Source organism: Harpia harpyja, chromosome Z (assembly GCF_026419915.1).
Source record: "Harpia harpyja isolate bHarHar1 chromosome Z, bHarHar1 primary haplotype, whole genome shotgun sequence".
NCBI lineage: Eukaryota > Metazoa > Chordata > Aves > Accipitriformes > Accipitridae > Harpia > Harpia harpyja.
In genome coordinates, this window is record NC_068969.1 from 89,901,651 (window position 1) to 89,916,611 (window position 14,961).

Consider the following 14,961-nt stretch of genomic DNA (forward strand, 5'->3'; position numbering starts at 1 on the left):
CAGCTGTTAGCTGTCTGTGTTCCTTTGATCCAGCTGCTGGCTCTGCTCGGACAGTTCCCACCCCTCCACAGCCGGCAGCCTCTAAAACCTTTCCCCTATTTTCATCTAGTGTTTTGTTGATCCCTTCCTTTTTCTCTGCCTTTTTTTTTTTTTTTTTTTTTCTTCCTTGAATGACAAATAACAACAGCTTGCTTCAGCAGACAAAATTAGCCCAAGTCTCAGTCTGGCTTCCAAGCTAGCAGTGAGGCTCGGTATAAGCTGTACTTGGCTCCAGAGCAGTATTTGTGTCTGGTTTTGTATTTAGTGTGTAAAAGCTGGACACCAGATAAGGAATTCTTTTCAGTTTCTCAATCCTTTTCTCAAAATCGTCAGCTTTAGTTTGGGAATTTAGTATACACTCTCCCAAGTGTTAACTTTAACTTTCTTCTTAGAAAAACTTGTGGTGTGTGTCCACTGTTATGCGATTGCCTGACACTACTTGATTTTATTTAGATATTCCGCTACCTTGTTTACATATATGATGCAAACTGAAGAGTCTGTCTTTAGGGTTTTTTAACCCTGTCTTCTCTTTGTAATTTCTGCAGATAACAGAATTGTTGGATTTTTGGCCTGGAGTTGGGTGCAAAACCAGGGATATTCATTGTGAAGCTGGTTCTTTGTCCACACTGTTTTAGCTTGAGAGAGTTTCTGGTTTGGTTTTTTTTTTCCTGAAGTATTTGTGTGTATATACTCCTAGATCTTTATCGAATATATTTCAATTTCTCTCATCATTAGTCTATTATAGACCTGGCACTCCTCTTTCCTCTTCAGAATGAATTTTGTTGCCCCACCTACTTCATTACATTTTAAATGTCACTTTAGCTCCAAAACCCTATTTTCTCAGCTGAAGTGTTGGTTCACCTGTGAACCTGGGCAGCCAGAGCAGGGCTGGTTGGTGGGGATGCTGAGCCCCCTTCCCTGCACCTTCTATTTTGACTTGGGTTTAATGCCATGCATTGTTAGCCTGTAGGAATAGTGACACCTGCTCTGCTGCTTAATTCCTGAAACATTTGCCACCTGAGCTAAGTCATCATTACTAAAGCTGAGCTGTCTTTCTCTGACAGTTTTTGCTGTTATTTTCTAATGTAATATGTACTCAGATGTACATGTGGATCCTTTCCAAATGAGGGATTCTGAAAGTGAACCAGCCTTCTGCAGTCTTCTGCTTTGGCATCTTGATGCAGCTATCACAGTGCTGCCTGATAATGTGTGGTTTTACCTGACAGTCAGATTATTTTGCCTACACATCATGGAAATGGAAACATTTCTAGCTTTGCTCAAAATTTTTATTGATCTTTAGCAGGATGGTGTCTTCTATACATGAAAACTTTCAGAGCTTTGTATTTGAACAGGAGCTTATTCAAGTCAGTAAATAAAATATGAACGTGTTTTATTGCTGATTTTAAACAGTCAAATTCTTTTTAGTGTCTAAGGGGGTTGCAATAGTAGATTGTATATTGGAGCTCCATCAGTATGTTCAGACAACTTTTGTTATAATTCAGTTTTTTCAAGGCTTTTCTCTATCTTTATTCCAGGAATCCCAAGATGAATCAGAGCTTCTGTGGCTGGATGAAATACAGAAGGGAATCAGTGATGCCAATAACAATATAAAAGAAGCGGCAATCTGTAAGCATTAACCTGCATCTGCATTGCTCTTGTTTTTATTAGTCTTGAAAAACTGAAATTGGTAACTTATTTTTTCCACTTCAGGGAAGTGTAGCAGCCCTTTAAATACATCAAAAGAAATGAATACGTGTTCTTTATCATACTGAAATGAGGGTGACTTAGATCTCCAGGGGTGGTATTGGTTTTATCTAAAGTGGTAATCCTTAAGGCTTGGCCTTAACAATTACAATTACTTAATTACTTAATTAATTACAATTTCTTAACAATTTAGTGGATTTGGTTATATAGGTTAATATCATGACCCAGATTTCTAGTGTCAGTATATCTTCACATAGCTGGTGAAACAGAAGCATATGTGAATGAGAAGGAATATACCGTTCAGGAGCTTATTTTACTTATGTAAGACTAAAATTTTGATGCATGTTTTAAGAGCAAATTCTTATATGTTTACAACTTTGATTATTACTATTTTATTATAATGCCTTCTATTAAGTGCTAACAAAAAAAATAGGAACATGTTAACTTTAAAAGTAGTGTCAAAAGAGCACTCAGGCTTTTTGGGGAAGTGCATGCTCTTCCAATCTGTAAAGAAGAGGAAATCTGTAGGAAAAAAGCTGAGGCTTGTCAGAGCATTTTGTACTGGATGCACTCAACACCTTCTGTCAAAGTTTGGATTGACTATAGTAATTTTTAAAAAATATTCATAATATGTAAATAAACTTGGGCAAGTAATGTAGAAGCAAAAGTAGCTGGGTGTATGGGGCACACTGGAGAGCACGGTGACATCCCTACCTGTTCCTGCCTGGGGCCAGCACAGACCAGCCGAGGCTGTTAGCTTGGCATTGGGTATTGGTTCACCTTCTGCTTGACTTGGCTTTGGTGAGTCAGTGTCGCCTTCTTTTGCACCCTAAGAGCTTGTGAATACAACTGCTGAAGTAGGTGCATTCCTGCAGTGCTGCATTCAGCTTTCGTTAGCGCAGTGCAGCAGCCTGTTTACTTACAGGCAGGCTATGTCAGTAGTTAGTGCTTGGGAAGCTGTGGGTGGAAGAAAACAAACACAGCTAGCTATTACAAAATCTTCTACCCCTGCTACAGAAACATTGCATTTAGTGTTACTGTTACTTTAGAAATTATTTAATCAATTAACAGTCTTAATGTAACCAGTCAGATACACTGAAGACACTTGAAGTATTTTTGTGAGTCATGCGTCTGCAGTGAAAAGCACCTGACTTGTGTTTTCTGAGACGGGGTCACATGCATACACATTGTCCCAAAGGAGCTCTCGTACTCACGACTGCTGATACCTTCTTTTGTGGACAAAACTGGCTTCCCATCAATGCTACCTAGAGGCATGAGGAAATATCTGAGCGTAGAGAAGGGGAGGAAATGCATAGCTTATTGAACAAATGTAAGTTAAAGCTAAAGAGCAACTTGAAAACATCCTCGTTTGTGTCCACTGGTGTAAAAGCATTAAGAATATACCTCATAAATGGCCCGCAGAAATTAGGACAGCGTTATCCATATACCAATACCACACAATGTTGCTAATGATAGGCCACTGTTCCAGCTTCATCCACGAGCTAGTTGTAGTGAAAACTTTTCATATGATCTGTGTTTGTAGTAAATGCACAGCTCTTCACAATCAAGGATGATCAGTAGAACTGTTTTAACAAGTCACTTGTGGAAATAACTGCTAATCTCCTGTACTCTGCCCTCTGGGTTGAAAGGGAGCAGTGTCAGCACAGCACATTCTTTAGAAAAGCTCTAAGATTTCTGCGGCTAAAAACCGAGATTTAAAATTTCCCCACGGCACAGAACCTGATACTTCCTATAACAAACACATCCTGACTCAGGAAGTTAGTGTGTTGTGTACAAGTAGTCTAAACTCAAAGTTTAGTTTGATCACAACTTGGAAATGAACTTCTATTCTGATCTATCTTAGAGATGCTATTTTTGAAAGGCAAACAGCTCCCCATGTTCCACTCCAAAACTTTTGCAAGGCAGCCAAAGATTTATTTTTCAGTCAGAACAAAGCGTATTTTTGAGATTGCTGCAGTAATGGCAATAAACTAAGCACCAAAATAAGAGAAGGTACCGGCTGCTCTACTGAAACAGTCTTGATTCCTTCCAAACTAGTTTTTATGCCTTGTATAAATATTAAATACTACAGTATTAAAATTCTAAAAGGCTTTTACAAACTGTCTTCCCTGTCAGTGAAGGACTCAGTATCTTCATTTAGGAAGACGTGTTCAGTAAATGCTGGTGTGCTTCCTAATTCTTTGTGGTGTTTGCTGTGCAGTTTGCATCACCTTGCTTCACTTCTTGCATCAGTCCAACCATTGTACTCCTTATCTAAATGGAGGACAAAGTGAGGTTGGCCAAATATCAGCTGTATAGCCTTCAGGAATAGACAGAAATACTGACCTTAGTCTTGCACAGGAAGAGTCCGTCTGTCAAAGCAGGATCTGTCATGAGACAGTCCATGTTATAGGAAAAAGATGATCTTTAGCCCTGTTGAGAGTTCAGGCTTATCACACCAGACAGCTGCATCTTTGCATATCACAGCTGTTTGAAGGGAGGATGGGTGTGGAAAAGAGCCCTTCAGAGTGTGGTCTGTACTGGCATCCCAACTGCTGCAGGGGCAGACTGGAGCCCACAGTTCTCCTGCACCTAAGGATGGCTAAGTTCCGTTTAACTTGTAATTTTACAGGGTTCATATGGCCCTTCTTTAGAGCAGCAGCTGCAGTACTAATTGCTAGCACTTCAATGGAAAGAATAATTTCTGTTGAATTGGATTTTTTCCCTACTAAATATTTTTCTTACATTTTCCTTCAAAAATAAAAGCATAATTAATTAAAAGATGAGGAAAAGCCAGGCAGCAGGGGTACCTACAGAAACAACTCTCAGCTAGGTTGTGTGCTCTTTTGTCTTTATAACAATGGCTTCCAGCACCTGTAACTATAGGATGAAAAGGAGGAAGAAAAGCATTCAAATACTGGTGACTACAGCTGATGAAGCACATGGGACTGTGTATGGATAGGGCTGAGCCCCCAGAGCCACCTGGGCCAGCAGCAGCAAGCTGGTAATGTGTGGCTTCCCAGTTTTTCCTGCTTCCTTGCTGCTGAGGCCAGATGCCTGAGCATCGCGATACCACAGCTGCATTACAAAGTCATTTCTAGTCTCGTGGGGAGCACATGCGTGCTTGGCAGGGGTCTGTTTCAAAGCACAGAAAAATAGCAGGATGCTATCTGGTAGAAACCCAGATGGTGGTAGTGGTGTGGTGTTGTGTGTTCACTTTGTTTCTCAGCTGGCTGCCAAGGTATTTGGAGATTGATCTGTTATTGTCTAGCCAAAGTTACCCATTCATCCTTAGTCGAACTAACCACAAAGAAAAACTTTCTCTTGCTGAAATGCTCTCCTGCTAGCTCAGCCTCATGCAGTGCCTTCTGTATGTAGGCTCCCAATAGTGAGCACCTTTTGGGTCAGCTCTGTGTAGGCAGGGCACTGAGTGTGGGGAGGGACCTTTTATGTATTGATCTGGATATACGCAAGAGAAGGAAAAGTGTTTGGTGTTTCAGCATGAAGTGCAGCTGTGGGATGCAAAGGTAGCCAGGTTCACTTAAACCAGTATATAATGTATATTTGCTAGCCATATGTCTATTCACTTGTTCTTCTGTGCATAGATCTTGAATTTAGATGTGAAGGAACACCATTAAAGACCAGAGCAGCAGTTTCTAAAGCAGCATATACCTCTAGTTTGTAAGGTGCTTTGAAGTGGTGTGTGCTGCTACATGCTGTCAGGTATGGTGGTATCAGCTCCTTCTGTGATGGTGGGACCTGCACAAAGCAAAGGACACCTAGGAAGTCCTGAATCAGAGTATGGGTAGTGTCATATAACCTCAAGTTTGAACATGCTTCACAGCATCACCTCTCAGGGCACTTTTATGTGACCTGGAAGCAAAAGCTGCACCTCTGGCAAACTTTAGGGCATGAATTTGCTGCATCAGCTTTAAACAAGCTCCCAGGGGGTGAGGACGAGAAAGGGTTGCTTCAGGATCCCAACTAGAATGCTGTTAGTGTTGCAAGACTTTGCTCAAGGCAATCAGTTTTTATTCCCATTTTGTACAGTAGAGGTGAATGTTTACAGCTTGTAACCTAATGACTTCATGCATCTCTAGAAGGCTCCCTAGTGATCAGCAGATGATGGTCTGTCTGTTAGGGCAGGCTGAGTGGGGGGTACCTGCTGTCCTCAACCTCTACCCTGGTGTAATCTGATGTGTCTCTTGATGGGGGAGCAGCTATGCCCTCAGACCGCTCTCAGTTGTGCTGTAGCTGCATCCCAGCCTGGGTGGAGTGCATGCTTTCTATCTAACAAGCTTGCTGTTCTCTGAAATACTTGTCCTTACAAGCATGAAGGAGGCTGCATACGAGCAAAGCACTGAATTGCTGTGTATGTCATGTTGTCTGTGTGTGCCGGCCTTAGAAGTCCATTATCAAAGCTGTTGGAGGATAGAGTTGTGGGTACATAGAGTATAAACCACTCAATTTTCTATGTCATTATTTTACCCTAGTGGCTGTTGGAACATCAATGATTAACAAGAGCTTGGAGAAGGGTGATTCACAGCCAATCCTGATGCTACTGCAGTCCAAGTTTGGATTACGAGTCATTTCTGAGTGTGCTGAAACCTATTTCAGGAACCTCTCTGAAGCCAAGAACCTGAAAACTGTAGAAGGTAAAAACCTTCCTGAACAGGACAGTTCCACGTCTCCATATCACTGAGGCAACTGGAAAACTAGCACAGAAGGCTTACCTAAATTCACTGTAAACTGAGGAAGTTGCTGGTTTTAATCTTTTGAGAAATGTTATACTTGCCCAAGTGCTTTTTACATGATGAACTGTTGCACACATCATCCAGACCACAGTACAGGCTAAGAAATGAGTAGCTATTTCCAGAGTCTAGCTAAGACTTTCTAGACCCTCAAACTAGCCTCTGAGTGAATTTAGGGCAGCTTCTCTGTGACTGTCAATAGACTAGTCCATCCTCTCAGAAAACCATATTACTCTCCCATTCTTCTCTTTTTTTCTGTTACCAGATGCAGAGAAGGGTTAGGCTGCACGCTTCAGCCTTACATGTTACTGTCAAAGATCAAGCCAGGCTCTGCCAGAGTGTCCATGGCCCATTTTTGGTCCCTGTGCATTGCCAGAGCAGCAGGTATCAGCAAAAGCTGGTGCTAGAATCTGCCCATAGCAAGATGATGGGATGTTTTGTCATGTTAGAGCTGCAAGCTGGTGATAGCTAATGCAGCCAAGATTAGCTAACAATTTAAAAAAAAAAAAAAGTTACCATCAATGTAGTACGCTTTCTTCAGTAGATGAGCATGTTTCATCCTGCAACATGAGTTTTGAGAGGGCATTTTGCACAACTGACCATATCAGCTTTAACTTCGGGCCTTTTGTCCATGAGGAAATGAGGCTTTTCCTGCCTGTCAGGATACAGCCTTGTTTACCAAAGCACTAAACAAGACAATGATGTGGATATAGGAAATGTCCTGTGTGAGCTAAGTGTCAATAAGGCCAGCATTTGGCCAGAAGACAAGAACAACATTTTTTTATAAACATTCTCAGTTCCGTTTATGTGAGTGATGGTGGAAGACATAGCACACCCTGTTTCAGGAGCAAGCACTAACTTGGCAGGTTGGAGTTTAGAGAAGCCAGCAGTGGACCTGTGCTAACCTTGTAGCTGTTTCGTTCTAGAAGAATGATCCTGATCTCCCTAACAGGATATTTTGAAAACATCCTTACTCCAAACTGGCCAAGATATGTAGTGGCTTTGCATGTAAAATGGCTTTGTAGCAAAGGTAGAGATGGGAAATGGGTAGGGAGAGCTATAGTTGTTCAGTGTAACAGGGCACAAATGTGTACTAATGGTATGTATTGGTTTTAGGTTCTAATGAAAGTCCATGGATTAAACTTGTAATGAAAAACATGTATGATTACTATTACAATGCGGAAACTGAGGAAGGTACCTGTGTTGCCCCTGAAGGAGTTGTACCAAAAACTTCATGGTTAACTGGTGAAGAAATCCAGGTAGGTGGCTGAAACATTTGCTTTTATTGCAAATGCAGCATAAACATTTGAGAGAGAGAGATAGCAAGGCATGGCAATATTAGGGGAAGAGGCTGTGCTGGGTGATGCTGAAGATCGCTTTAGTTCAGTATCTGCTTCTGACAAGAGCAGCAACTTAAGTCTAAGCAGACAGTGATAGCACAGCGTCCTGCCTGATGTCTGACAAGAATTCAGGGACTTCTTAACTGGAAGTTACAGCGTTCCTTTAAATGGCCACCAGCAGACACTGATGGAGGAAAGTCTGATTGCTTTCATAGCCTTTTATATCATTTGGACTTTGCATTGGCCTATGACAAGGAATTTCACGATGTATTTGGGGGCAGATGGAAGCACCGTTTCGTGTTTAAACCTAATTATCTGGCAGTATTCTTGTATCTTCAAGTTCAATAGGATGAGTGTGATACTTAAACTCCCTTATTGTAGAAGTTTTGTGTTAGCATGAAATATAACTTGGAACAAAGTAGATCACACAAGCTTCTGCACAATTTGTTTTTTTATTCTGATGCAGCCCATCTAGGTTACAGGTTTACTCTGCTGTACAAACAGCTCAAGTCATAGTGTAGGTACTTCTGAAATTCTGACTGCAGCAATACTTGAGTGTGCTTCTCTGTAGAGAGCTCCCCAATTCAGTTAGTATTTCTTGGTGTCTGACTTCTGCAAAAAACTTGTAAGTATTAGGAAAGCAGAACACTCCTAAAGCATGAAAAAATATCTCAAACTAGCGTATCCAGCTGAATAACTGAGGCCTGAAAGTAGTTCAGTTACCCTTCACGTAAAATTCAGTGGTAGCAAAATAGCTCTTCCTTCATACTGATTAAAATCTAGAGCTAAATCAGAGGGGCTTGGGTAGGGTGAATATAAGCTGTACAGATGATGGAGAGAATACAGACCAAATTCCAGGATGGTTTTGGCTTGAGGATTTTTGCTTTTAAATCACCTTTTAAAAATCACCTTTTTCTATGATCTCTTAACAGAGCATTGTTGGGCAAGTTACAACAGATTACAATCGAGAGCAGCTGTGGCTTGCTAATGAAAGTCTGATTGTTCAGCTGCAAGCCCGAGCAAGGGGATTCTTAGTCAGAAAAAATTATCGGGAGAGAAAAGCATACCTTCAAAACCAGGAACCATCTGCCATCAAAATACAGGTATTGTTCTAGAACAAGAAGGTAACATGACTTGGGCAACTTTCTGCATGCGACAGTTGATGTGGCTGATTACTACCACTGATACAATCCTCAAATAGGTCTGTCTCCTTGTTTTCATTAGCAGCAGTTCAAACGTCTACATCTGCAAATATGTTCTTGTCCTTGTTGGAGTAATTGTGCTTTTAAATAGCAAATATCCAGTTTTTAAAGAATGGATCATGCCCACCTTCATTCTAAGTTACTTCAGTGGGAGAAGCTCAGAAATACATAGCCCTGGCTTTATCCTGAGTTGCTCAAGTTTTGAGTGGTACACCTAACTATGCACAGTACAAGATCAGAAGATATTTGTTGAGTATTGAAGCAAAAATTTGTTGGCAAAGCATGACTTAAATACATTCCTTTCTGGACTATCCCCACTTGGAAGTGGTTTGCCTCTGCTCCATGAAGTCATAGCTGGGTAGGGAGCGGCAGCCGCCCTGGTGTTCTCAGGCTCTGGCAGTATTTCTTGGATACCTTTTGTATGCTGAACTCAGAAAGGAGTATAAAGGAAACTTTCTGCTGAGGGTGTGAACACTGACAAATGCATGCACACTGGTTTTAAATGGTGAAATAGCCACCTCCTGTTAGAAGGAATTTATTCCTGCCTTGAAAAACAGCCAATCAACACCCCACCCCCACCCACCCCCCAAATTATAGAATAATGTACAACTGATTTTTTTAGTTTAGAGTAACTTAATTTAACAATTCAGCAGCTATCATTGGGATTGGCTTTTCATTTTCTGGCATGGTGTCTGAGCCCAGTACAGGACTGTACTGTTCTTTGAGAAATTCAGGGTCTGTGAACAGGTTCCAAAATATGGAGAAATGTATGTAAATGAAGTTGTTCTCTGATTGTGTTCTGTGGGCATTAAAATATAAATGACTTGTGAAAAGACAACAAGTAGAGGACAAGGCTGGTGTCACTGGCTGGATAGAGATGAAAGGCAAAATATGGTAAAGGCAGTGAGAGTTTGTGTTATCCCTGTTCTTGGGTTCCTTGCCAAAAGTTTGCTTCTGAGCTAGCAAAGGGGGTGCCAAGTGAGGGAACTGGGAGGTTATCTGTGGTACAAGATGATCCTGAGTGACTATGGAAGACCAGAGACTTGGGAAGGAGGTCAGGCCAAGAACAATGGGGGTTCAGCTAGGTAGGGGGCAGCTTTTAGATGTAATGGGCAAGAGCTGGCAGATTCTTCCCTGTGTGGGATGAAGCCAGTGACTGGGATGCTAAAGGATGTGGGTGTAGTGGTGATAAGAGTAAGGATGGTTTCAGGGGAGGGAAGGAAATGGCATTGGACAACAAAATGTTTGTGCCGAGATTGGCCAAAATTAACACGAAATGTATCAGTGCACCTTAAAAATATAGAGGCAAGCTTACTTATACCTTAGTTATTTTTGCCACAATGGCAGTTTTTCTCTACAAGATAAACACTGTTAATGATTTTAGTGTATGCATGTAGATTTTAATAAATGTTAGTTTCTTATTAGTAATAATGATCTCCTCCTGCCTTTTATAAAATAGGCTTTCTGGAAAGGATTCAAACAAAGGAAAAGCTATGTTGACAGATTAAAGATGCTTCAAGGCAATGTTGCTGCTATTGTTAAGGTAAGATCCCACTGCGTTTTGGGGCCTGAGTATGCTTTATCCCTTGGCTTGGTCCTCCACCACCTGGGAATCAGAGACTAGGAACACAAACTGGATGGTCTTATGCTCCAGAAATCTGCATGGCATTGAAAGTTCTTTAACTGACAATTTAAGGAAATTGCTTCTTGAAAGCTCTGTGTTTGACTTCACCTAGGCTGTGCTGAACTTGGGTGGCTCATAATAGAGATTTCCTTGTGTTTCCCTTTCCATAATACTAAATTAGAAAATATTTGAGCTGACAGGGTGTTATTATTCCATTAAAAGCTGTCAAATCTATCTGAAAAGTTTGCTTTTCTGAGATGCTAATGGGATACTATGTCATGAGTAGATCATAGATTGCAGATGGGATATTGATCTCCTGTCTCTGAAGGATACTGGTTTACAACTGAGAGCTGAGACTTGAAGGTAGAAATTACTTCCAAAGATAATATTACATGTGGGTGTTAGAGCCTTGAACTCAACTTGCTATTTCAGTTGAAGCCCATTAATCTGGTCACTGGACTGTGAGAGCCCAGTACAGTCACCTATGGCCCCGAGCATATGAGAACAGCATGCCTGTGGAAGAGAACTGTCAGAAGCAAGTTTAAAACACATGTGCACAACAGTCTGTGGAGTATCTGTTAAGTTTTTGTTTAATTTTATTTAATTTTCAGATTCAGTCATGGGTCAAAATGTGGCTAGCAAAGAGAGCTTATAGGAAACGGCTGCAATACTTCAAGGATCATGTAAGTCTTTTTTCTCCATTTTGAACATGAAGCATTAAAATAGGGTAATATGACTGCACGGGCAGTTTTGGGAACCTCAGGAAAGAGGGTGCAGGTTCTGCAGTGTGTTGCTGAGCAGAGATGTGTCATAACTAGATTCCTTTGCCTAATCTTTGTCCCTTCCAGAATGATGAAATTGTGAAGATACAAGCATTTCTCAGAGCAAACAAAGCCAGGGAGGACTACAGAATACTAAGTAAGTGGTAACAGTTGAATGTTGTATATTTGAGGTGTTACTGTGTTCAGTCTTTTTTTTTTTTTTTTTTTTTTTTTTTAAAAACTCACCTGGGATTTCTCAGTGTCCTATTCCCCTTCAAAAACAGGTGCCAGTGTTTGTAGACCAGTTGCTTTGCAGATGAAACTATTTTGGATAGCTGTGCTTACACAGTGTGACAAAAATATTGCTCTAACTGGCATAAACTTCTCTCTGCAGTTCCAAAATTTTCTGCACACTGATCAGTTTCTGGAGGGTTTTAGGGGTGTTCAGTATTATGTCAGCTAATAAGCCTATTTACTTCAACTCCAGTTGGTGCTGAAAATCCACCCTTGACTGTGCTGCGCAAATTTGCCTACCTCTTGGACCAAAGTGACTTAGACTTTCAAGAAGAACTAGAAGTAACAAGGTTAAGGGAAGAAGTGGTTACAAAAATTCGATCCAATCAACAGCTGGAGAAGGACTTGAACTTAATGGATATAAAGATTGGACTGCTGGTGAAAAACAGAATCACTCTTCAGGTCAGTACGCTCTGTTCAGGCTCCCTTGGTAGTACGCACTGAGCACTTCTATGTGTTGAAGGAGCTCAGGATTACACAATCACAGCATGGTTGAGGCTGGAAGGGACCTCTGGTATTCATCTGGTCCAACCCCCTGCTCAAGCAGGGCTACCCAGAGCAAGTTGCCCAGGACCATGTCCAGATGGCTTTTGAATATCTCCAAGGGTCGAGACTTCACGATCTCTCTGAGCAACCTGTGCCAGTGCTTGGTCGCCCTCAATTAGTTAAAATGGTCCTGGTATATTAAGTACTTTCTTTGTGTGTCTTAAGTAATCTTGTCAAAATACCTTGTGGTAGAGGTTGTTCTGTTGTCCTGAGTGGTATGTCAGTTTGCTACTGAATGTCACGCTTTGTTTTGCTACTTGTGGACAACAGTAATTGCTTGGCAGATTTTAAGCATCTTTTCTGTGGTAGAATGGAGTAGACTTCTGATCATGTTTGAGAGTTTGTTCATTGTTAACTAAATGATGAATGAGTCTGTACATGAGATCAGGTTTCCCAGATGGTCATTGTTGGCAAGCCATATTGGTGACAAGATAAAGATGTTCAAAAGACTGGCTAGTGAATAGAACAGCAAAATACACAAAGTTGCTAATAAAGGTCCTTGTAGGAATATTGCATTTAACATGGTTGGGAAAATGGCAATTTTTCCAATTTGCCTTTTTTATTAATATATAATCTAGACTTTTGATCATCTGTCTGCAGGATGTGGTACTGCACAGTAAGAAACTTAATAAAAAGAGCAAAAGTCAGCTGGAAGAGATGGTTATGGTTGACAAACAGGGTATCAAAGGTTTGAGTAAAGAGAGAAGAAAAAAACTGGAGGCCTATCAACATTTATTCTACCTTTTACAGGTAAATCTTACTGTAAAAATTAACACGGCAACAAATTGCTAAAGAAAAACTAGAAATATATTGCTTTGCTTTGTTTTAGTGATTGTAGTAATGATTACGAAAAGATTTCCAAAGTAGTATGCAGGCTGCAGCAAATACTGTGATCAACTTCTAATATTTCCTGTAACTGAGAAAATACTTGCTGTCTTTAAACTGTGCAAGAAATATAGCTGGTTTTTTTCTTGAGAATAACTTCAGTCTGTACTGAAGCCAGAGGGAAATGTTTTCCTCCACATGTCTTTTGGTCTATGTAAATTACTCTCACTATTACTGTGCATTTTATGTGGTGGAAAGGAAGTTGTCTGCTATGCAGCTGACAGCATATAATGCATCTGTTCTTGTGCTTTTTTTATCTCATCTTGCTGAAGTTTTTCCAGAAGAATTTTAGATCTTCCCAGGGCAGATGCCTGCTAATACTTAAGTGGACATGTAATATGCAGTGTCTTCTTGGTGGATGGCCATTGTCATCTGGTAAACTGTCACTGTCATTGGGCACATAGACTTGATGCACAGAGGTACTGTTCGGAGACTACAAATAAAATCTTTACTGCTGTTACTCACAGATATCTAATTGTGCAGTATTCAGTGTTTCTTATGCATTAGGATTTGGAAAAAAAGTCAAGCCAGTGTGGAAAAGTGACATATATGGGAATCAACATGTATGAGAAACGTAGAGAGTGCTGCCCCCCAGGTGGGGGCAGTTTGTCCTGGACAATAGCATTTAAGTAATTTATTTGTTTTGTAGACTAATCCTATGTATCTGGCGAAGCTGATTTTCCAGATGCCACAGAACAAATCAACCAAGTTTATGGATACGGTCATCTTCACTCTATACAACTATGCCTCCAATCAACGAGAAGAATATCTGCTTCTCAAACTCTTCAAAACTGCTCTAGAAGAGGAGATAAAGTATGTGCATTCTTTACAAGAAGACTTTAGTTAATTTGTGTTGCAGACTGTTCAATTAATACTTCATACCTAAAATAATTTGATGGTTAATCTTTAAACTTGCTGTAAAATTGTATACATATTTTTGTTACTAGAGAAATTTGTTTTCAGGGTAACTTATTTGTTAAGTCAAGCTATTTCCAGTTCAGAAAAAAAGTCTTTCTATGGTGGACAGTATTTTTACATGAAAAAATTCCTTGAAAAAAATAAACACTAGGGTTTCTAGCTTTTATGCTTGAGTATTTAAGGGTGGAGAAAGTTTTTTCTTTCTCTATGTAAATATATATTCTATAAGTGGAGAGTGGTGGCTTATCCTGAAACAATAAAATATTATTTTATGCCCTTAACAGGTATTTGCTGAACAGGTATTTGGGCCTGAAACAGGTATATATTAGCTGTCACTAACTATGCTATGTTCCAGGGACATTATTATAACACATATAGAATTCAGGTAGTAGTTTCTATAATCTTGTTTTATCTGAAAGCCTAAGGAATAGACTGTATAAACATGTTTCAACATAGAAATAGGGTAATTTTTAAAAGTGTGGCTTTTGAAAACATAGATAACTGCATACATAAGTCATGTCTGAGAACCCTTCTGTTCTTGATATAGCTCTAAGGTAGACCAGATACAAGATATTGTTACTGGAAACCCCACCGTCATTAAGATGGTCGTCAGTTTCAATAGAGGTGCTCGTGGACAGAACACTCTGCGCCAGCTCCTGGCCCCAGTGGTGAAGGAGATCATGGAGGACAAGTCCCTCATAATCAACACTAGTCCTGTGAACGTGTACAAATCATGGGTAAACCAGCTGGAAATGCAGTCCGGTGAGGCTAGGTGAGTGAGGAAGCTGGACATATTGTGCCACTTAAATACTTGAGGGATCCTTCAGTTCTGCTCTCCCTTTCCTTCTCTGACAAACTACATTTGTGCTCATATATCCCTTCCCCATCTTCCTGCAG

At 40.4% G+C, this 14,961-nt stretch overlaps 1 protein-coding gene across 4 annotated transcripts in view; it reads left to right on the top strand.

Moving 5' to 3' along the window:
* Window positions 1-14,961, top strand: part of IQGAP2 (IQ motif containing GTPase activating protein 2) — a 131,555-nt gene that overhangs the window by 96,961 nt on the left and 19,633 nt on the right. For all 4 annotated transcript variants that reach the window (XM_052776874.1, XM_052776876.1, XM_052776875.1 and 1 more), the window contains 11 exons: window positions 1,575-1,665; window positions 6,237-6,398; window positions 7,611-7,753; window positions 8,767-8,937; window positions 10,496-10,579; window positions 11,272-11,343; window positions 11,509-11,578; window positions 11,909-12,117; window positions 12,862-13,011; window positions 13,796-13,959; window positions 14,612-14,836. In XM_052776874.1, coding sequence (XP_052632834.1) covers window positions 1,575-1,665; window positions 6,237-6,398; window positions 7,611-7,753; window positions 8,767-8,937; window positions 10,496-10,579; window positions 11,272-11,343; window positions 11,509-11,578; window positions 11,909-12,117; window positions 12,862-13,011; window positions 13,796-13,959; window positions 14,612-14,836 — 1,541 coding nt within the window. The remainder of the gene's footprint in view (window positions 1-1,574; window positions 1,666-6,236; window positions 6,399-7,610; window positions 7,754-8,766; window positions 8,938-10,495; window positions 10,580-11,271; window positions 11,344-11,508; window positions 11,579-11,908; window positions 12,118-12,861; window positions 13,012-13,795; window positions 13,960-14,611; window positions 14,837-14,961) is intronic.